This window comes from Pangasianodon hypophthalmus, chromosome 26, assembly GCF_027358585.1.
Source record: "Pangasianodon hypophthalmus isolate fPanHyp1 chromosome 26, fPanHyp1.pri, whole genome shotgun sequence".
Taxonomy (NCBI): domain Eukaryota; kingdom Metazoa; phylum Chordata; class Actinopteri; order Siluriformes; family Pangasiidae; genus Pangasianodon; species Pangasianodon hypophthalmus.
In genome coordinates this window covers 1,010,121-1,032,620 of record NC_069735.1, presented here as the reverse complement: position 1 = coordinate 1,032,620, position 22,500 = coordinate 1,010,121, and the positions used below count along the sequence as shown (strand labels likewise).

General features: G+C 42.1%; 4 protein-coding genes across 8 annotated transcripts in view; 2 read left to right on the top strand and 2 right to left on the bottom strand.

Annotated features, from left to right (window-relative positions):
• The window catches only part of mief2 (mitochondrial elongation factor 2), an 8,819-nt gene extending 8,750 nt beyond the window's left edge, over positions 1-69 (top strand). For all 3 annotated transcript variants that reach the window (XM_034299979.2, XM_034299980.2, XM_053230051.1), the window contains one exon: positions 1-69. This exon is cut by the window's left edge and continues 2,041 nt beyond it. The gene's annotated coding sequence lies outside the window, so the exon portion shown is untranslated.
• A 136-nt stretch (positions 70-205) lies between these two features.
• On the top strand, positions 206-7,086 carry smcr8b (Smith-Magenis syndrome chromosome region, candidate 8b). The gene is made up of 2 exons (XM_026929344.3): positions 206-4,435; positions 5,059-7,086. The coding sequence occupies exons 1-2, from the start codon at positions 1,893-1,895 to the stop codon at positions 5,456-5,458; spliced, it is 2,943 nt and encodes a 980-aa protein (XP_026785145.3). The 5' UTR covers positions 206-1,892; the 3' UTR covers positions 5,459-7,086.
• A 666-nt stretch (positions 7,087-7,752) lies between these two features.
• Positions 7,753-17,588, bottom strand: zgc:112980 (uncharacterized protein LOC503706 homolog). 2 transcript variants are annotated; one of them, XM_026929068.3, is made up of 21 exons: positions 17,478-17,588; positions 17,110-17,309; positions 16,024-16,129; positions 15,822-15,915; positions 15,305-15,461; positions 15,007-15,211; positions 14,803-14,925; positions 14,563-14,613; positions 13,794-13,916; positions 13,411-13,569; positions 13,041-13,094; positions 12,895-12,937; positions 12,433-12,667; positions 11,586-11,668; positions 10,976-11,095; positions 10,810-10,890; positions 10,589-10,693; positions 9,433-9,554; positions 9,124-9,246; positions 8,481-8,529; positions 7,753-8,310 (listed from the first exon to the last, which is right to left on the bottom strand). In XM_026929068.3, the coding sequence occupies exons 2-21, from the start codon at positions 17,228-17,230 to the stop codon at positions 8,242-8,244; spliced, it is 2,223 nt and encodes a 740-aa protein (XP_026784869.2). In that variant the 5' UTR covers positions 17,231-17,309; positions 17,478-17,588; the 3' UTR covers positions 7,753-8,241. The 2 variants fall into 2 exon arrangements, with proteins under 2 accessions (XP_026784869.2, XP_026784868.2); XM_026929067.3 differs by having other exon boundaries at positions 17,110-17,575.
• A 1,378-nt stretch (positions 17,589-18,966) lies between these two features.
• ptcd1 (pentatricopeptide repeat domain 1) overlaps positions 18,967-22,500 on the bottom strand; it is a 6,215-nt gene continuing 2,681 nt past the window's right edge. For both annotated transcript variants that reach the window (XM_026929350.3, XM_053230163.1), the window contains exons 4-8: positions 22,193-22,294; positions 21,062-21,736; positions 20,811-20,927; positions 20,048-20,230; positions 18,967-19,423 (exon numbers count right to left, since the gene is read on the bottom strand). In XM_026929350.3, coding sequence (XP_026785151.3) covers positions 19,235-19,423; positions 20,048-20,230; positions 20,811-20,927; positions 21,062-21,736; positions 22,193-22,294 — 1,266 coding nt within the window. In that variant the 3' untranslated portion in view covers positions 18,967-19,234. The remainder of the gene's footprint in view (positions 19,424-20,047; positions 20,231-20,810; positions 20,928-21,061; positions 21,737-22,192; positions 22,295-22,500) is intronic.

Genomic DNA, 22,500 nt, shown 5'->3' with positions numbered 1-22,500 from the left:
AATAAATCGGGCTGGAAAATCATTTAGAATCAAGTCTCTATTAAGTGAATAAAAAGTTATTTTGAATAATGAGTCAGTGTCGTGATTATGCCTCAATTAAGGAATCTCAGGGTCTAAAATTAAATCACAGACTCCATACTTCAGCGTTGGAAACGTCTTCTGTTAAAAAACTCCCATTGCTAAGAATTTCATATTGAAATATCACAAAATCGAGGCTTTTGATTCAAATCAGCTTGTTTGAATGAATGATTTTGGAAGTTCTGGTCTATGTTATGGGTAATACATTGTTGTGAACACTTTCTCCTCGTATATGTCTCATCTCTCATGGTGTAGTGAGATTTCAAAATGAAATGAAATTCCTAGAGTACTTCATTACAATGAGGAGCCTAGCTTAAGGACTGTTAATGTAAAACGAAATGTAATTTGTAGACGGTCCCTTAACTCTTAAGGGTCCCTATAGAAAGCAACGGATGTTTAAAAAAAAAAAAAGTATCAATTACTGGACAAAAATAAGAAGTTGTAGCTGATTGTCTTGGTTGTGAATAACAATAATTCATACATGTTCACCTTTATGCAGCAGTTGCTCAAAAGCTGTTATAAAGAGTTAATTTATGGCTTTTTTTTTTTTAAAGGAAAATATAAAAGTGTAAATCACCTTTACGTCACGTGACACCATTACTGTAATATATCATAAATCATATTATCCTGAATTCTGTTGCTTTCCAGACTGTTTGTCTCAATTTAAGGGGAAAACAAGACCATATTGGAATGAATTTATTTAGATTTATTGTGTGTTATGCACTTTACCAACACATGATGAGCTTTCCAGTAGAAACCATTCAAAATAAATAAATAAATAATAGAAATGGAGACATTCTGCTGCTTCTGTTTCTTCAGCTGGAGAAAACAACAAGCAGGATTCATTAGACTGATGGAAATGTCAATGTCACATTCAATTATTATTATTATTATTATGTAAAAAAATTATCTATTTATGTAGCCTATTTTTACAAGTTAAAAAATCTAATTACACTTTTTTTTTTTGTATTTTTGTTAAGATGTTACTGTTTGACAGATTGAAAGTAATATGCTTCCAGTTGTGCAATTTATTCCAAAACTTCCACACAGGGAACCTAAAGCTGAGTTTATGCTGAAGGGGTTCAGCTGATGAAAATATTTGGGAAACCTGGAGATAAATAAAGGATTAAGGTAAGTGCGCGCGCGTGCACGCGGGGAGGGAAGGACGTTTTCGACACCGGAAATAACTGCGTGCGTCCAGAAGCGCGACTGTAAATCAGGTTTAGTGCACACTAGCTAGTGCATGAGTGTGTTTAGTGTGCGAGTTTGGTCCTAAAGGTCAGACAACCCACACACACACACACACACACACACACACACACACACACACACACACACACACGCCCTCCTCCGGCGCGGTCACGTGGGCTGCGACAGCACCAGTTTCGCTTACTGACGGCTGGTCATCGGACGCCTCGCGCTGTTTACTTGGAAAGTTAAGGCGTAAACTGAACGCGTCAGAATGAAGCAGGGATATTTACAGGACTCGCTGCACTCCATGGACGAGGCGGATTCATGTTGTTTACTCTGATTTCCGCCGGCTGACGGATCTCCAAGTTTGCGCATGTTTGGAGGTTTTTCCTCTTTCAGGTCGCAGTGAAAAGCTACTGGGTGAAGAGGTAAACGCCAGTTCACTCCAGTCACTGTGCATTCGACATTACTGGTGTTTACACTGCACGCGGGCTGAGTCACTGGATACGTCACTGACCCCCCAGCAAAGCACGAGCCAGCACACTGAACTGAGGAGCTCATGTTAAAGGTGGTTCATATTTCTGTGTGTATATAGTAGACTAATATATAATTCCAATAACATCATGATTGGCTCTCCAGACTTGCTGGCTTTCACGACAGAGACCGATTTCTTGGAACAATCCACAGAATCGCTTGGACTTCCAGCTGATCTGTCCGTTCCTCTTTATTCATGCTCGGAGGAAGCCTCGCCATGGTCAAAGACATCCAGCGTTAGCTTCAGTAAGGATTTTATTCTTATATCAGAGTTCTCTGAGCAAGTGGGTCCCCAGCCGTTACTAACCATTCCAGACGAAACCAAGGCGTGTGGCTCGTTCGATCTGAATCACTTCTCGCTCAGGATAATGTCCGTGGACTATCAGACCACGTTCGCAGGCCCTGCCGGTTGTGGACATCCTAAACTGAACTTTGTAGAAGACTCAAAAGTGGTGCTGGGGGATTCTAGAGAAGGAGCCTACGCCTATGTTCACCACTTAACGCTGTACGATCTGGAGGCTCGGGGGTTTGTCCGGCCGTTCTGCATGGCCTACGTTTCCTCTGAAGAGGAAAAAATCATGCATTGTTTCCGGCAACTGTCAGCAGAGTTCTCCAAGGCTTCTGAGTGTCTGAAGACTGGAAATAGGAAGAACTTTGCCAACGAAGTGGACAAAAAACTTTCAGACTTGGAGTATACTAGATTAATACTGCTGAGGGAGATAAACAGAGATAGGCTAAGTAAATTAAAAGCTGGCGAGCAGAACGGAATGGGAACGAAGACGAACAGTGGAGCTACAAGGGAAATGGAAAAGAACGATAACAGGAACAGTGAATTGCTGCTGACCACAAAAGAAGAGGAATTGAAAGAGAAACAAAGATGTATATTGTCATTTATGGAAGCTGATAAAAACAACAGCATGCCAGGGTCTGATAAAAAGGGAAATGAACCAGAATGTGACTTGGTTGTTATGAGCAATCAAAATGAAAATAACAGATCAGAAAAAGATCAAGTATTTGAGCAGCCTAAGGAAACAAAGGAAGGTCAAAGTGCAACATGTCAGTCAGTCATGTGGGCTAATAAAGCGGATGAGTTGGCTCATGTGGAAAAAGCCATCCAGGAACACAGAAGTCTTTTGAAACAAATCACCTCGTATCCGAACAGGAAGATCAGAGACCCAGAGTTCTTGCCATATGAACCAGACGATACCTTTCATTCTCTGGAGTCTGACCTCGATCCCAACATACTGTATTATTCCCAGAGCCCAGAGTCAGTGGAGGAATGCAGCGATTGCTCACGTGCAAATTCACGCACTCCGCAACTGGTGAGCTCAAGCATGTGTCGACAGTTTGACAAGCGTCTGAAGAATCTGGATGAGCTGTGTGACGAGTACTTCCTGCAGCAGGCGCTGAAACAGCTCCGCGCCATTGAGAAGAGTTTTCGTGGTGACAATAGTTACCTACTCTCACAGCAACGGACTCAAAACTTGCTCGATCACCTGAAGTCCACTAACTTCCTATTTGAAGATTTGTGTGACCTGGAGGCAGAGAAAGGTCAGCAGTTATCCAGACTTCAACCTCGGTCAGCGGTGATTCTTCCTGTTTCCCCACTACAGAGTGAACCTGTAAGTCTAGACTCTTACACGTCATGTGTGGAAATGGTGCCAATCAGGCTTGAGCTCCACAGAAATGGACCTGACTCTGTTCCAACCTCGCCATATGATGACCTGCCTTTGACACCAAACTTCTCAAATGAAGGCACCTGCAAGATTGAGGAAGCTTCCTCACCGATGAAGGATAGCATAAGCAGTGGAGAGAGTATTGAGGTGCTCGGAACGGAGAAGTTCTTTAGAACCCAAGGCCCTATTTATACCATGGAAACTGTTTCACAGAGACCAACAGCGTTCCCTGCAGCCACCTTTGAAGGACGAAAAAGGAGAGTAGTCACTCGACGGGAAAACAGCGAGGACAGCATTGAGGTGCTTAGCACTACAGATTCTATCATACCAGATGATTTGAGGGCCTCATACCCTTCTGCCATCTATGAGGAGACCCCAGAGCATGGAGGAGAAGAGAATGACTGTACACGCAGTGCTGAAGATGTTTTGGTTCAGTGCAAAGAAAAACGCCAGGAATGCCTGAGCTCCTCTAGCACCTCTACTATAGTCATAAACCCACCAGATCCCCACATGACCTTGGACTTGTGTCCTTTTGGTGCCCATTCTCCTCTAAGTGAGCCAGGCTCTCTCCAAGACAGGTCTTTCCTATCTACACCAGATGATTTCTCAGATTGCACCAGTTACTGGAGCCTTGGCTCCATAGGCTCTACACTATCTCTCGATCTCCGTGGGGAAAAAAGTACAGCCGGGAGTCGGAGAAAGCGCGCCAGGTTGGGACGGGCCGCTCTGAATTTCCTACGCCAGTTTCCGTTCGCTGTGCACGCCGTGTTTAGCCTGCTGAGTGGCCGAACAGTGGTGGTGCTGGGCAGCGAGGAACGAGTGGTTAGACGCTTGGTCACAGCACTGACCATGTACACTCCTCATCTAGGGAGGTCCAGAGGAAACATCCAGCCCTGGACTTCGAGCGCTTTGCAGATTACTGACCTGCTAACCTGGAAACTCATCGGCTACAACAGGTATGTTTGGGAATAAAAAGCCAATTTCAAGATATTTGCGTAATAGATTTTTCAGGGATTCTCATAAGCTAGGAATTGATATTACTGTTTCTATAACTGCAGCTCTGACTGTAATTCAAATCACAGGTTTATATTAAGGTGCTCATTCTAATACGTCACAGGGACTTATATGGTGGACGCTCCAAATAATCTGAATTTTAAAAAAAAAAAGTTAAGATCTTCAACATTTTATGGAAGGAGTCTCCAGTGTCAGAGCTTTGTAACAGTCAAGAGGTAAAGATGTAACTTTAGGTTTTTTTGGACATCTTCAGGAAAGAGAAGTTTATGCTTTATGGCTTCTTGGTAACATGACAAGCTGCATTTTTTAATCTTATTAACTTCAGTAGAGAAAAAGAGAGGCTGTGGTATAAGAGGAATAAAACATGGGGACATACTTTTATTGGAAAATAATCAGCTTCATGCCACCCCATTTTGGTTAAGTCTTGTTTCACCTAAAGTCTTTATTAAATGACTGTTGATTAAATTGTCAGTCACTGCATACGTTGCCTTAATAAAGCTTAAATATAGAAAACAATATCTATAGTATATATTCACTATTCATTAATGTAACCCTGTTTTTCCAGATTGGCTCTTCCTTCATCTCCCAGCATGCCACCTTGCCTAGTTCGCTTTAGCCGGTACCTCAGTGTACTGGATGTGGACCAGAAGGCCTTACGCTGCCCGGCCTATAAAGGTTCTCTGATTTGTCCATTGGTGGACGCAAGGACTCACACCATGCGTGGTAGCACCTACTTCCTGTATTCACAGAGTATAATCAGCCAGCTTGTGTCTAGAGCTTTCCTTCTCACATTCTCTCAGCATCCCAGCGTGGAGGTCAGGCCTGAGAACATCCTCGGCGAGTTCCATAAGGATGATCTGAAGATCCTCCACTACCTTTCAGAGCTCATCACACAACACGTGACGGGAACCTCGCCCACGGTCCTACGATTCAGCTACACCGCTAGCACGGTTTTCAAAATCTGACACTGAAAATGACACAACACAGTTATACTGCTGCTAACCTAGCGGTTCTCCAAGCGGGGTTCCGTGGGGTCTGTGAGTTTTGTTACGCTGGTGGAAATCACAAACCACTATTATCAAACTTATTTTAAGTATGTTTATTTATTGATTTTTAGACTGTTTAACCTCAGTAACGCAAAAACACGAAGTCAGCTTAGACCTCATGTAGCCTAAACTACAGATTCTACGGAGTCTGTAGTATTTATTTTCAAGTTAAAAAAGTCTCTAGCTGCAAAAAGTTTGAGAACCCCAGGTCTAGCAATCATCTGATTGTCAGTGTGTTCACTTTACTGCTTTTAAGTTATCCTTAATTAGAAAAAAAAAAAAATCATTAGGACAGTGGTGTTGTATGCTTGGATGGTATTCTGCCCCACTTTCTCACACAGTGATCTCAGTGTAAATAGCAGTGCACACAGAAAAGGCCAAAAACTGTAATTGGAGTAATCCTAAATCCCCAAATCCACATATCCTTGTGATTATTTTATTGACTGCCAGAACGGATGGACATGTGCCTGTGGTGTCGGGAAAAGCTCCTATTGCAGCACCTTTAATGAACTTTAAGAGTTTTGAACACATTTTGTGCTGTTGAGATAATTCACTGAATGAACAGCACACCAGCACTGCTTAGGGCATGAATTTATTAGGAACATCTGTACACCTGTTCTTGCGTCCAAATATCCAATCAGCCAATCACGCGGCAGCAGAGAAATGCACAAACTCATACAGATACACCTCAAGAGCTTCAGATCCAGTACTGGGCCAGGTGATGTTCTCCAATCTTCAGGTTTTGGTGTGGATTCTTGTTCTTGGCTGGAACCCGATGTGGTTTTCTGCTCTTGTAGCCCATCTGCCCCAAGCTTCGGCATGTTGTGTGTTCTGAGATGCTTTTCTGCTCAGCACAGCTGTACAGAGTAGCTATTTAAGCTACCGTAGCCTTCCTGTCAGGCCATTCTCTTGTAGACTCGCTAGAGACTTGTACATGAAAATCCCAGGACATCAGCAGTTTCTGAAACACTCACAGCATCCCATCTGGCACCAGCAAACCATTGGTCAAAGTCACCGAGAGTCACCAAAGTCACATTTTTTTCCACGTTAACCGAACTTGTATCTGCATGATGTTTTGCATTGTGCTGCTGCTACCTGATTGGCTGATTGGATAAGTGCATGAATGAGCAGGTGAACAAGCGTACAGCGTCTCCATTAAAGTGTCTGAGTTTAAATCACACGTTATGATACTGAACCATTTCTTCAACGTTGCATGTTTAGAGAAAATTACGTGAATGTGAAATACAAGAGGACACGCATGTCTAGCTTTTAAACTGCACATCAATGAAAGAATGTTCTAATATTTAATGGCCCTGAAGTTTCAGAAGTGAAGAAAATACTGCTGTGTTAAAGTGTTGTAGACTTTACACTGCACCAAGAGCAGTTCAGTGTGAATGTGTAAATAAACGGGAAAGTACTTTGTCAGAAGTTTTAATGTATTATTATTATTTTTTTTAAATATGAGAGCATATTTAAATAAAGAGTGCCTTGTTTTTAATGCTGTGAACTGACTGCAAAATGGATTTTATAAAGGATGAAATCTCTGATTTTGTTTTCTGGATTTGTTCTGAGACCTCACCTCGCAGCGCGTAGTAAATGTTAAATCTACAGATACGAAATTGAAGCATTTTCAATATATTGAATATTCTAGAAGCTACTTTCTTAAAAGGTTTTATTTACTACATAACCACGCTTAAATATTACCCAATATACAACGACGACTTCTCAATAATTCTTCTCAATCCCCCCCTTGAAGATTTGTGCCAAAGGCGAGTAAGAAAACAAGAAAAGGTCCAAAGTAAATAATAATCAGCTCCTCTAGTTTCTTTTCTTCTTTCAGCTCACATGGCCAAGGCTTGTGAATTCACAGGTCAAAGTTCACCTAGATATATAATCAGCTCGAAGCAAAAGTAGCTGCTGCCAGAAACAAACATTTCTTTTCACGTTCCACGTCCTTTCCCCTTCTGTAAATTAGCGGTTCTGCTGAAAAGTCTGAAAAGCGTAGTCTTCAGGTGTCTCCTGTGTAGCTGTACGGTTAAACGGTAGATGATGTCGCCTCGGTAGCAACACCAAATTGATTTAGCGCAACCTTATTTCAATAATTACAATGAGGAAAAGGCTCATTTAAAGCATTCTTATAATAACTAAAAAAAAAAAAATTTAAACCAAAAAAAATATTTAAACCAAACTTGTTTTTTTACATTTTATTATACATTTTATAATCATACACGAAACTTTTCTCTACTGAGCATGAAAAAGGACAAATTTACATTTCCTGCGTCTGCTACACACTCTCCCTGTGTATCTTTATATCGTATTTAAATCCTAATTTCAGCGTTTGACACGTAAACGTACTGACGCAGCTACGGCAGCATGCTATTTGGGGGGGGAAAAAAAAAAAAAAAAAAAGGGGGAATCGATTGGCTTAGAGAAGCCTGCTGTATAAGCATAGCCTCTTAATCTGTAAACGCTTTTCAACTAAACTTTATTTGGATCATTTCGAAAACTACAAAATTGGCAACATATATATATATATATATATATATATATTAGGATCACTAGAGCGTCCTTTTAAAAATCAGAAGTCTTAATTACGATACCTGATCAATTCTGACTGCCGTCACACACAGACGGGGAGACGTCTTAATGGGGAACATGTTTCTTAACACACACACAAACACACACACACACACACACGCACGTTATTGACGCAGACCCCACTTAATCATCTGGATGAGGATTTGCTGTTTGTCCACGCTCAGACTCTTCTCCTACACAAAATAAAAGCGAAACACAATCAAACTTTCTGTAATTTTTGAACATTAGTGTTGACACAGTGTTACTGACTCAGAGTCTTGATTTGCATCGTCATATCCTTTTACTGAACAGCAGCCGAACCGGTTAAAAACAGCTACCAGAACACAAGAATAAGATTTCTTACGTTGACTTCAAGCATTCGTCTGAGGTGGTACTGCCACGGGTTTTCAAACCTGCATTACAGACACACAGTGCAGGATGATAATGTGTTCAGACGCCCATAACACAAACACGGCACTTACTCAGATATAAAATTATAAACACTATAACGCAAGCGAGAACAGGAACTAACTCGTTTACAGACGTTCCAGAACATTAAATATATCTATATATGGATAAAAAAGTGCCATGTGCTGTTCATTAATAAATAATAAATGTATTCGTTGTCAAGTCGCTGTGGGGTAAGAGGAAGAAAAAGGATTCGGACGTGCTGTTATAGGAACGTTGATCATTTTCCCTATAACTGAACACTCCTTAGTGTTTTATTCCTTACTTAAATATTATAATATCTCAAAAACTACAATGGTCATTTTTATGGGACAATTCAGTGTCAACAAATGACATGCTAAAATTTAAAAACGTGAAAACACTGGACTGTAAACGTCGCTTCTAGGATTGAGGAGTTACTCTTAATAAAACAAATCATGCCTTTTTTTTTTTTTTTTAACTTCAGTATCTTGTCTATGTTCTCTGCTGCATGTAAATATTTAACAACACACAAAAGAAGAAAAAGCTGTGAGCTTTTAGGAAACGTCTAAAGCGCTTACTCGTTCCACTTCGCCAGCAGATCGGTCATGGGATAAGTGTTGGGATGGAGAACTACGCTGGGCTCCAGGAAGAACAGACAGAGGAAACTCGCAATGAAGAACTGCTCAGCCGTGTCCTGTAATCTGGAGGAGAACGTTAAGAAAATACACTTTTATTTTAAAAAAAACAGTGTATAATGTGTGCAGATGTATAAATATACACGAGAGAATAATGTTCATTTCCCAGCCGATTTCCCAGAAATAACCATCGTAATCTTGCGTGGATAAAAAGTAAACACTGCAGCGTGTGTTTAAACAGAGAGAGCGTACCGCAGGACGGATTTGCATTGTGTGTCCACGAGTTCCTCCACAGTCACACTGAGCAAATCCTGAAGCATTTGTGGCTGCACCAGTAGACTGCTGAACAGCCAGCGCATCACCCAGGGGTTTGACTACACACACACACACACACACACACACACACACACACACACACATTTAGATATCAGAGCCTAAAAGTAAGAGGTGGTGTGACAATACAAGACAGTATACTGTGATAAAGACATCTGAAATGCAGAGAGAGAGAGAGAGAGAGAGGGAGAGAGACACAGAAAGAGAGACACAGAGAGACAGACAGAAACATATAGAGACACAGCGCGAGAGAGAGACACTGAGAAACACAGAGAGACTGCGCGAGAGAGAGAGATAGAGAGAGAAAGAGAGAGAGGCTCTGTTGTATATTGCTTTGGCAATACAAAATATTTTGTCATGCCAATAAAGCAAACATTGAATTGAACTGAACTGAATTGAGACAGAGAGAGTCCCACAGAAAGAGAGACACAGAGAGACAGACAGAAAGCGACTCTGAGACACAGAGAGAGAGAGAGAGAGAGAGAGAGAGAGAGAGACAGACACACACAGACACAGAAAGAGATACACAGAGAGACACAGAGAGAGAGAGAGTCCCACAGAAAGAGAGACACAGAGACACAGACAGAAAGCGACTCTGAGACACAGAGAGAGAGAGAGACACACACACACAGACACAGAAAGAGATACACAGAAAGACACAGAGAGGCAGAGAGAGAGAGAGAGAGAGACACAGAGAGACACACAGAGATACATACACACACAGAGAGAGAGCGAGACACAGAGAGAGAGCGAGAGAGAGAGACACAGAGAGACAGACAGAAAGCGACTCCGAGACATAGAGAGAGAGAGAGACAGAGAGACAGAGAGACAGACAGAAAGCGACTCCGAGACACACAGAGAGATACACACAGAGAGAGAGAGACAGAGAGACAGAGAGAGAGAGACACACAGATACACAGAGAGAGAGAGACACACAGATACACAGAAAAAGACAGAGACGGAGAGAGAGAGAGAAAGACAGACAGAGACACACACCACACCGTCAGACGCACACACACACACACGAACACGTACGCAGGTGCACACATTAAGGAAGACAGTAAGGAAGCGTTACTTTGAAGGTCAGGATGACGGAGAGGATGGGTTGGAGTCGTGAGTGCAGGAGACGCCACGCTAAAGCCTGAGTGGCTAAGAGCAGCAACGCCTGGTCCGGATATCCCTGAAGGAGAAGATTTCCAGATCAACACCCTGATTTTCACACCACAATCAACTTTACACAACAGAACAACACAAGATGCACATGACTACCGCCTCGGACTCGGATCTCTGACTCACGTTCTGAAAGCTTTTCGGAATCTGGATCCGGGAAGTGCGATTGAGCTCGCTGAGGATCCCCGTGGCGACGTCCCTGGTCCTCTGAAACAACAACAAAAAAAGCACACAGTCAGTCTCGATGTTCTTACAACATCCAGGATGCGTTACGCAACTCGGTGCAACTCACTGTCAGGAAGATGTAGCTGGGTTCTGGTAAACACGCGCCGTCTGGACCAGAAGAAGAAGAAGAAGAAGAAGAAGAAGAAGACATGTTGGCAAACTTCAGCACTTTTATCCAGCTTTCGGCCTAGAAGAGAGAAAAAACGATAATAATTACATAATCAAGAATGATTTGCGTGTCAATATTTATATATAAAAAAATATATTTTATCAAAGAATTCTGAGCTTTAATCTGCTTTCTAGGTCTAACGGTTTAACACATTACCCACAATGCCTTTCTGCTAGTGCTGCAGTGAGATGCTTCATGTCTTCCTAAACAGAGCAATGCAGCGGCGCTTTAGTGTTTTAGTCTTTCTACCTCATCTGTACACTCTGCTCAAACAGATCGGCTTTCAGAGCTTTACTTTTCATGCTAACACCATCGTCAACACCGCCGTCTCAGAAATCGCTAACTAGCCTAGCTGAAACTAGCAATATGTCACTCTGTAACATCAGAATTATCACTAAACACATCACAAATATTTCAGATTTAATGTTTCAGGGTGGAGAACTAGCGCAGACCTGCTAAGAGCGCTCTGTTTTGTTGATTTATAATAAATCATATCTGATATACTCACATGTGCAAAGACTGCATTGTTACAGTTCAGGACTCGGAGTGCAAACTTCAGCACCTCCTGCCTTTTCAGCAGGTTGGATCCTCCTAAAAAACACACACACACACACACACACACACACACACACACCACAGCTCAGATGTTACATGCAGTAACCACCTCAAAGCTGCTTTTCATAACACTACACCGCAAATTTCTTTCTTTCTTTCAAAACAATACGTCACTACGTCAGATTTACACCGAACCACCATTTTAGGAATATTAACACGCATGAACTTCAAAACATGATGCACAGCGTAAGAATACAAACTAAAATGTCTGACATAACACCAGTAAGTAAGTAAATAAATAAATCCTGGAAAATGTTGGAACCCTGACGCTAAACTTCACACCACAGCGCTGTTCAGTTCTCGATTCTGATTGGTCAGAAGGTGCTGCTTCGTTTCCTGTAACAGCAGCTCTGAGAGTAGTGCGCTTGCTCTAATACGTTATCGTTTCTATGGCAACAGCTCACGCACCGAGACTTGTACGGTGGCAGGAACAGAGTTGATTATTTTCCTCTAACAGCGCACCACCAAGTGTTTTACTCCTTACATAAACGCTCGACTGATTACCAGCGATTAATAACTACATTTTGTGAAAAATAATTAAAAACTGAAAACTTCAGAACATCCTTAACATTTCCACAAAATCGTAACGAGGTGCGTATCCTGTTTTTTAACCAATCAGGAGCGCTAAAACACTGAACGTCGTTTGGACATATACGCTTACATTCATGCATATATTTTATCCACAAATTGTTTTTTTTTTTTTTTTTTGAGAATAATTTGTTTATTGTGTTTAATTTTACCTTCAATAGGTGTCCATGTGCTACTGAGTAAAGGATCTGTCTGGACCGCGTGGACGTGTTGAGGATAAGGACCGAGCTCGTCTTGCGGGGGGTGGGGTATGCTGTGGGGGGCGTGGCCAGACATGAATATTCTGAGGTAGGCACAAAACTGGGCGGGACTGAGCCTAGAGGCGGGGCACGAGGAGCCGTACATGGAGCTGAGCAAGGAGTCGGTCGCACCTGCATAATCGCCAACCTACACACACACACACACACACACACACACACACACACACACACACACACAGACACACACACGATATTACTTCTTCACCACACGCAGCTGCAGCTCAGCAAAGTAGTAGTTTATGGGACATTGTTAAATATTTTCTGTGTTTATATAATAATATAATAGAATCTACATTTTTGTCAGCAGTTTGTTAAAATGATGACATTAGAAATGACATTAGAAATGATAAACACCTTGCACAAATAAAGTGGAATCCAGTCTTTCATCACCTGCAGCCTTTATCACAGAAAAGAAAAACAACACAAGAGCCTTTAGAGTTAAGCGAAACACACTATCGCTGATGTTCAGTGTACATTACTGAGAGGATAAACCGACTCACTTGGCAGCGTTGTCACTTTTCACAACTTTAAGATAGCGAGCCAGCTCACGATACCTGAAGAGCGGAAAATAAACTCAAAATGGACTCAAAGGAGCTCGAAAGGAGTTGAAATCAGTCACGTGTAAAGTCAATGACTGTCGTAATGACGTCATAACAAAACGTGAAATGCATCTATTATATTATTTATTTATTTATTTAATACTAAAAGAAGATTTTCAGAGATTCCCTGACATGGCGATTTCACGAGAATAATAAGCTCATCACACACACGTGTAATGATGTGATTACTGTATTCGTTTCTCGCTTTATTTTCTGATCATCTATAGCACAGTAATAGCGTCATAACCTCCGACACGCAGGACGAACGAACCTTTTCTGCTGCTGGAGTTTAAGAACCCGGGTTCTGACCACCACCGCTGCTTCATGCAGTGTCTCCGGGCGTCGACCTTTGACCTGCCGCACCCCGGTGACGTTCTGACCCTTCAGCACCGCCGAGAGCAAAGGGTCGTCCCAGGAAAGCACGATCAGACTAACAACAAACAAACAAACAAACAAACAAACCCAGAGATGCATTTTAACCCTATTAATGGTTTCAATAACAATGTTCTGGGTCCTTTTTTTTTTTTTTTTTTTTTAAAAGCGGGAACATGGAAAGACAAGCAACATTTCAGTTCAGTATTTGAAATAAATACAGAACTGCTGATAAACATATGAAGAAAAATTTCAGGAAGTATACAGGGGTGAACTTTTTACCCGTTTCTGAACTTCCTGAAGTCAGGAGGAAGTGGAAGAATCTGGAAGAAGTCTTGCAGCTGCTTGACGAAGGAGGCGGGAAAGTCAGCATCGACTAACAAAATCTGCACCATTGACATCGCTCTAAAAAATAAATAAATAAAAAACACACAAACACTCTGAACACTTCCACATATCTTACATAGCTAACATTAGACAAGCGCTATGCATTACTGCAGATTCGCCGAAATATCCACCATCCAGCTGCGTTTTTCGCGCTTGCCTCTGCCACCAAGCAGTTCCCGACTGCACAGCTGGTAACTCCCTCCGCTACTCTCTTAAATCTAAAATGGTGGACAGATTGTCAGTTCCGGATGATTAAATCGTAAAAATTTTGAACTGCTGTCATTTTGTGGTCTTACTCTTTCTATAAGCGTAGCAGCTAACGTAAAATATTTACGAACGGCACCTAGTGCGCTTCAGCCAGCATCGTTTACAGACTTACACCACCACAAAACAGCTCGTAACAGTAAACATGCTAGCCTAGGAATTCGAATTCTAACTAAAAACTGCTAATTTCATATTAATGTTAATGATATTAATGCATAGTTATCGACATTAACTAACTAATATCAGTGGATTATTCTACAGTGTGAAGAAATAAAGGTATGCTAGCTCAGGATGTTCGCTGTTGTTGTCAGGTTCAGTCTTTTCCATCATGTCCCTTCACTAAAACTCACTCACGTACAGATTATATTAAAGATTATATTATAAGATTTATAACCGTTACCTCCAAAACAGTTCCAGTGCAACATGTGAAATCGCCGGAGCGTGTGTGATTCTGAAAAAAAAAAAAAACAGAATAACAAAAATGATGGTGATGTTTTTCACCTCCCATGCAAAAAAAAATCACGCACCATTCCGAGATATTTTTACTACACATCAGTATTGGTGATGATTTACATACTAAAAGAGTTATATGGTATAAAGTGTATACGTGACTGTGTGTGTGTGTGTGTGTGGTTTTTACCCAGATGCAGAGTGTGTGATGAAAAGCTTAATGGCACCGAGCGCCATGACAGAGCCGGCCTTTGGATGTTCCTTCCTCGCCTCATCGAGAAAAGCGTACACACACTCCGTCACAGGAGTGTAGCTATAAACAGCCAAAAATAACAACAATCAGTCCAGATGCACAATCATACGCACGTAGAGCGGAGAATAAAGACTTACTTACTCGTACAGAACCAGTTTCTGGTGCTCGATGTAGCACCTCGAACATCCCGCCGCGCTCCCATTGGCCGAGCCGCTCTCTGCTGCTTTGCTATTGGTGGAATGACACGGGCAAGCGCAGGCGATTTGTCGGTTCGGGTTCCCCGTCTCCATCAAGAAAGCGGCGTACTTCAGCGCCAAGCAACGTGCGAACTCCTGCAGGGAGGTTTCTATCTCACACACACACACACACACACACAATTTATTTGACACCTATTTCATTACACTTCGTCTTTCAACAGTTAAACGTTTTCCGTACGCACCTGCACGCCGGAGGTCTGAATCCATATCCGCCGGGTTAAAGGTGAATCTGAGCTCGTGCAGGTATCCCATGATCCTTTTGTCGCGAAGGGATTTCCAGTAAACGCTGCGTTTGTGAGCGTTACAGTGACAAAACCCGGGAACGGTCCAGAACTTACACTGCGCACAAAAAAAAAAAAAAAAACACAAATGGCTGTAATTCAAAGTCTTAAGTTTGGGACTGAGCGATAATATCAATATCGTAACACATTATACATTATAATAATGTTATAAATACATATACACCTATATTTATAATATATACTATTATGGATGTGTGTGTGTGTGTGTGTGTGTGTGTGTTTATATAAAAAAAATGACAAACTGAGTGGAAGCAGCTGATGTGATGTAAAAAATTTTGTTCAAACATTTAAAATTTTTACAGATTTTTAAATATTTTTCTCTGTCTCAGTGCTAAAATAATTAAAAATAAATTAATTCCCAGGCTGCGTCCGGTTCCTGCAGGTGTGCCGTTCGTACCTGTGAGGCCAGCCGGTCGCAGATGTAACAGAAGCACTGCTCGCAGAACGCCGCGTTCTCGCTCTCCGGCTGCGACACGTCTGAGTCTGTAAAGCTGAGACACGGTGACACAACGCAACATTCAGGACAAACTCAACATGCGTGAAAATATAGAGGGAAAAAAAAAAAAGATGGAAAAGAAATCCAGGTGAGCGAGGGTTACCTGAAAGAGACGGTGCAGTCGTATCTGGCGTGAGGCAGAACGCTGGCTTTCCGAGAGAAGGTTATGGTCACGTCCTCGTCCAGAATTTCAGTGGTTTCAGCGAGATCTGTCAGGAACGACAGGAACGACTGCGGATTAGTGTCGCTGCGACGCCGATACTGAACCACGAGAAAGAAGGACAGGTGGCGAGAGATATGTAGAGAAGGAGGGATGGAGTGAGGGAGTGTGAGAGAGAGAGAGAGAGAGAGAGATGGACGGATGGAGATGTATAGAAAGAAAGAGAGGAAGGGGGGACAGAGCGAACTGATGGATCAGGAAAGAAAGAGGGAAATAAAGAGAAATACAGAGAAGAGAATGGATGAATAGAGAGACGGAAAAAGAGATGAACAGATAGATCTGGAGGGAGAGAGAACTAGCAAGGGATAGAGAGAGGAGGGAGAAAGAGAGGGAGAAATAGAGAGAGGGGGCAGAGAAAGGAAAGGAGAGAGGGATGGATGGACAGAAAGAGATGGGGGGGATGAAGAAAAGGAGACGTCGAGAGAGAGAGAGAAATAGATAGATGGATGGACAGACACAGAGAGGGAGAATGAAGAAAAGGACACATGGAGGGAGAGAGAGAGAAACAGATGGATGGATGGATGGACCAAGAAATGGGGGGATGAAGAAAAGAAGTTGACAGAGAGAGATGGATGAATAGATGGATGGACAGACAAAGAGAGGGGGAGTAAAGAAAAGGAGATGTCGAGAGAGGGAGAGAGAGAGAGAGAGAGAGAGATGGATGGAGGGATGGACATAGAGGAGTGAATCAAGAAAAGGAGACATGGATGGAGAGAGAGAGAAAGAGAGAGATGGATGGACAGACAAAGAGAGGGGGAGAAAAGAAAAGGAGACATGGATGGAGATAGATAGATAGACAGATAGACAAATAGAAGTCAATCTGAGAAAATGAAAGTGGAAGCATTAAAGTACATGTGGATTTTTTATGTATATAAATAAAATTATTCATTTTTAAGTTGAACATGTGTGTGTGTGTGTGTGTGTGTACAGTAACAGCGCTATTACAGAACAGTTTAAAAGTTTTGGCACCTTTGCTCTTTTCGTTTTCTTCCTCCACTATTAAAACGGAGCAGTTGTCGAGCGCCCCCGTGTGGCCGCCGCCTGCATCTTCATCATCGCTCAGCACAATCACCTCAATGTTTGGATCCATTAGCAAGTGCTCCAGCACGTAAAACGACCAAATGTCAGCTTTCTTCTTCTAAATCCCCGCTGCAGTCTGGTTATTTTATCTGAATAAAACCGGAAAACCCCACAGCGAGCTGAGTTACTGAAGCTAAGCTAACAAAAATAACACCAAATTACACTCAGCTACACGGAAGTGAAACTTCAAACCCGCTATAAAACAAAATAAACATGAAAATTAAAGACTTTTTTTACATGTGACAAAGTAAACTAACATTGTAAACAGTCTGCACTGCTGTCGTGTCTTCAAACTTGGCGCTTTAGTGCAAAAATAAAAAAAAATAAATAAAAAAAGGAAGTTCCGGTCGGAAATGACGTCACGACTGTAAAAGGGGGAACATTGTAAAGCAGTGACAGAATCCACAAAACCTTTTTTTTATTGTGCATTTAAATATTCGTTTTGGGTTGATTTGTTTCTAGCCGTGAAAATAATTTTTTTAAATTATTTTTAATTTATTTAAAGGTGCAATAGTCGATTATTTTTTATTTCATACTGTACAAATAACTTGCAAAAGATGTAGAATATGATAAAAAATAATAGTTTAAGGCATAAGTTTAGGACAAAAGTATTATGGGGCTGAGAAAATCCATTTGGAAAACTTTTGTTTGTTTGGATGCGCCTAAAGTTAGTCATTTTATAGACAGGCTTCTCTACGGGCTACTGTAGATCCAGGGGGCGGGGCTTAATGAACATGGGCGGGGATTGTGGGCGGGGCTCGATGTATCTCCAGCTACTTAACCTCTGATCTTGAAAAAAAGGGCTAATCTTACTTAATGCCCCTTTAACCCTGATGAATTTCATTATTATTATTATTATTATTATTATTATAGCACAAAGATGCCTTCATATAACTCATTTCCATCCACTGATTTTTTTATATAAATAAACTGCTCAGGTTTTTCTTTTTATTATTATATTGTGTTTTTTTTTTGTCATAGGATTTATATTTGTACCATGTTGTAAAAAAAAAAATGTCAGTAACTGAACATTACGTGGTCTGTGTAAATAAATAAATGCACAGAATTAATCGTTGAAACATCATTCAAGGTTTATTAATTAATTTATTATTAATTAGTAATTAATTGATTAGTGTATACGATGTTTGTCCGATCTTCACGTGTCCAGTGTTGGTGCTCAGCGTAACCTCAGACTCCTGCTCCTGGCTGACGGACTGGACCCCGATGCGACGTTCTGCTCTCGTAGGTCTTCCACTTCAAGGTTCCACGTGTTGTGCGATCTGAGATGCTTTTCTGCTCAGCACGGGTGTAAAGAGTGGCTATATGAGTCACCGTAGCCGTCCTGTCAGCTCAAACCTCTGATCCCGCAGAACTGGATGTTTTTAGTTTTTCGCACCATGTGTAAATTCTACAGACTGCTGAGGAGATCAGCAGATTCTGAAATACTCAAACCACACCACTCGGTCACTGAGGTCACAGAGGTCACTGAGATGTGCTCCTCATTCTGATGTTTGTTGATGACGTGAATATTAACGGAAGCTCTTGACCTGCAGCTGCGTGATCTTCTGTCCTGGCACGTGATTGGCTGACTGGATATCCGCATGAATGAGCAGGTGTACAGGTGTTTCTATTAAATGGTGTGAGTGTAAACTGAAAGCTGGACACATTTCTTACATTTTGTGCTACTCGGTGAGGAAAGTTCAGCTTTCCAAGAAATGAACAAGCATCACCAAGAGTAAAAAAAAGTGAAGATGCAAATTCGAAAACTTTAATATCAGATAAATTATTGTACATGAAGTGTGTATAGAGCCTTCTCCAAAGGTATACAATTAAACCATCAAATCTGACTCGAAGCAACTTTGAGGAATAAGGGCAAGAGTCTTTCTCTCTCTCTCTCTCTCTCTCTCTCTCACACACACACACACAAGAAAATCTATATAATTATCACTCAGCAGTTGAGTCATATGTTGTGAAGACATAAATACTTGTAGTTTTTTTTGTTTTGTTTTTACATTTAGTGACTCTGACTCGGTTTATCACTCCCACGAGCCGACTCGACTCCATCTTGCTCGTTCTCCGTCTCGGGTTGGCGGTATTTCTCCCACGGGTGTGGCGTCTCCTGTGCGGGCATAAACTCCAGCCACTGCTTATAGAAACCACGAAAACCGTTGATCTTTTCCAAATACGTGTTCTTCGACTTGTACTGAAATTTTCAAAAAAGATAGAGAGAGAGAGAGAGAGAGAGAGAGAGAGAGAGTGAATGAACAGGATTGGCTTCCCTCATTGGCATATTTGCAGTGAACTGAAGTTGCTGTTTAGAGGAATTGTTCAAGTAAAAATACGCCAACTGTAGCGTTGACGAGTGGTCAAGATCCCGCCCCCTGATTTACATGTCGTATGCATATGCCACGCCCCCTCACTTATAATCTGCCAGCATAAAATTTGCATTAAACGCAACCTAATTTATGCAGCTCTATGTTTCAATAGCGAGCCAATAAAAGAAAAGAATACAGCAGGTGATGAAAATAAGAGGAAGAGCTGGAGAAGGAGGAAAAAAATATATAGAATTTCTGTGAAGAGGAGTTTATGGAAACGTGCTCTGTGTGTGTGTGTGTGTGTGTGTGTGTGTGTGTGTGTTTTATACAACTGCTTACTGCCACTTATTTTGTAACTCGAATTTTAAGAAATCTGGGAAAAGAACTATTAGATATAAACAAAGCGCTGAAAGAAATCAAAAGGAAATGAATAGAATAACTTCTTAAATGGAATAAAATAAAACTCTCGTTGGAATTTGCATATGTAAATAAGGGCGGTGAGTGGAAGTGACCTGGTCGTAGTTGGACGGATACTGTGCGGCGAACTCCAGCTGCTTGATGATGACGTCGTTGGGTGAAACCCGCAGCCGGTGCATTTGGTGCAGCAGCTCTTGCAGCCAGGCGTAGTCCAAACGCCGCGTGGCCTGACCAATCAGAGCGCTGAACACGTGAGCGTTCGCCGCCACGCCGCACATCTGGGGAGAAAATAAATCATTGTATTAGTAATTTATAATAATGTTATATTCTCACGTCACCTCACGTCACGTACGGATATTTAAAAATTGCACTTAATCCCTTAATGTAATGTACTTTCTATACAATGCTGTCAAGAATTATTGGCACCCTTTATAACAAAACAAGCAAAGATGACCATATTAAAAAAAAAAAAAAAGTTTTGTTCCACTGAAAAAATAGAAATAATTTATTTGTTCTACTAAAAATTCTTTTTAGTACTGATTTAAATTATTGACACCCTGCTGAAATATTTTCAGCAAATGCAAATAAATATTTAGATTTGTTTATGTTTATGATATAATATTATTATTTTTTTTATTTTATATTTTTCATTCCTCAGGAAGTCTGTTGCTGCTGTTAGCCATGGCCTGTTTCCATGAGGTATATATTTGAAGTTGCACACCTACACATCAAGGTGTTATCCTTCATATATGATCATTTTTCTTAATTTTCATGAAACTTGCATGGAATTCCGGAGCGCACGGTGTGGTTTAACAGAATTATCTTTAGAGAATTAAAGCTGATGTCAGCGGTTCGGACCTCCATGTCGGAGAGGAGCTGGAGTCCGTCTTCCTGCGTGCGACAGGCCAGAGCCATGCTGCAGAACGTCCGAGCATTTACACGCAACTTCCTCTCCAGCATCAGCGCCTTCGCGGCCTGAGATACAGAGGGAAAAAAAAAAAAAGCTTTTACAAGATAGTTACACGTTCCAATTTCCAAATAAAAATAAATAAAATGCTGCATTTGACTATGAGAATCGATTAAAAACTGTATCGCAATCATCGCCTGACCTTCGCTCCCTCCACGTCTCCGGCTTTCGCAGCTCTCCTGATCAGCGTATTGAAGAAACCCACGTCCAGCTTGACTCCGCCCTGATTGGCGACATCGATCAGGCTGCGTGCTGATTGGCTGCTGGGCTCCGTCACGTCAGCCAACAGCGTGAGAGTCTTGATTGTGGGCTTCAATCCATCGCTGGACATTTTATTCAGAAATCCGTCGAGGTTTCCGATCAGCGCCAGCCTATCGGACGCGGTGCTCGCTGTTGCCAAGGCGACCACGTCTGAGTGACAGGTGCTCGGGTCCAGCAGGTTTGGGACCGACGGCGGCGTCGACGCTGACGTTAACGACGCTGACAGACAGGACGACGGGGAGGCGGGAATCAGCTGAGTTCGGGGCGAGTCCGAGTCCAGAGTCGGCTGTGTGAGAGCGGACGCCGTGTCGGTCAGCACGCGCCTCTCGAAAGCGTCCACGTCTAACGGCTCCTGGGGACACGCCCCCTCTCTCAGCCTCGACCTCTGACCTCTTCTCCTAGCTGCGAGCTCCGGCGCGGACTCCTCCCGACCCCGCAGGAGTAATGCAGAAGCCATGGCAGGATCGCCGATCCCACAATCCCTTGCGGCGCGCAGGAGGATGTTATAGTTCTGGACGTCTGGTTTTATACCAGCGCTAAGCATCTGGTGCCAAACCTGCAGGATAACACCACTTACATTAGCTTTCATTAGCTTACATTAGCTTTCATTAGCTTTCATTAGCTTACATTAGCTTTCAGCAGCTTACATTAGCTTTCATTAGCTTTCAGCAGCTTTCATTAGCTTACATTAGCTTTCAACAGCTTTCATTAGCTTACATTAGCAAACGGAAGAAAGAAAGAAAGAAAGAAAGAAAGAAAGAAAGAATAGTATGAGAGTGTGTATGTGTTTAGATGTGTATCAGGGTGTGTGTGTGTGTGTGTGAGAGTGAGTGAGTGTGTGTGTGTGTGTGTGTGTGTGTGTGTGTGAGTTTAGGTCTGTATCAGGGAGTGTGTGTGTATGTGTGTGTGAGGGTGCGTGAGAGTGAGTGTGTGTGTGTGTGAGAGAGTGAGTGTGTGTGTGTGTGTGTGTGTGTGTGTGTGTGAGGGTGCGTGAGAGTGAGTGTGTGTGAACCTGCAATGCCAGTCTGAAGCCCTGCTCTTTGTCCTCGACGCAGCACATCAGCAAATACTGAAATGTCTCTTGTGTGACGGCCTGCCCGCTTTGTAGCATCTCCTACACACACACACACACGCACACACGCAATAGATTTCTCATCCACCTTTAAGCAGATGCACAAAAAGTCACTCCAGCACTAACTAACCCGTTAAATTAGCATCCCGTCACAGAGTAACATATTTAGCAAACGTTTCAGAAAACCTTCGGTTGATTGTTTAGTAAATATGGGCTTTAGCTAGCTAGCTAATCACTGCTGCTAAATG

What these genes read in the sequence shown, in the direction of transcription:
- smcr8b (XM_026929344.3), top strand. Translation starts at nt 1,893, where the DNA reads ATGATTGGCTCTCCAGACTTGCTGGCTTTCACGACAGAGACCGATTTC. An exon ending in AAACTCATCGGCTACAACAG is followed by an intron (nt 4,436 to 5,058) that starts GTATGTTTGGGA and finishes CTGTTTTTCCAG; the next exon opens with ATTGGCTCTTCCTTCATCTC.
- zgc:112980 (XM_026929068.3), bottom strand. Translation starts at nt 17,230, where the DNA reads ATGGATCCAAACATTGAGGTGATTGTGCTGAGCGATGATGAAGATGCA. An exon ending in GCACTGGAACTGTTTTGGAG is followed by an intron (nt 13,917 to 14,562) that starts GTAACGGTTATA and finishes TTTATTTTTTAG; the next exon opens with AGCGATGTCAATGGTGCAGA. An exon ending in AAACTCCAGCAGCAGAAAAG is followed by an intron (nt 13,095 to 13,410) that starts GTTCGTTCGTCC and finishes TCCGCTCTTCAG; the next exon opens with GTATCGTGAGCTGGCTCGCT.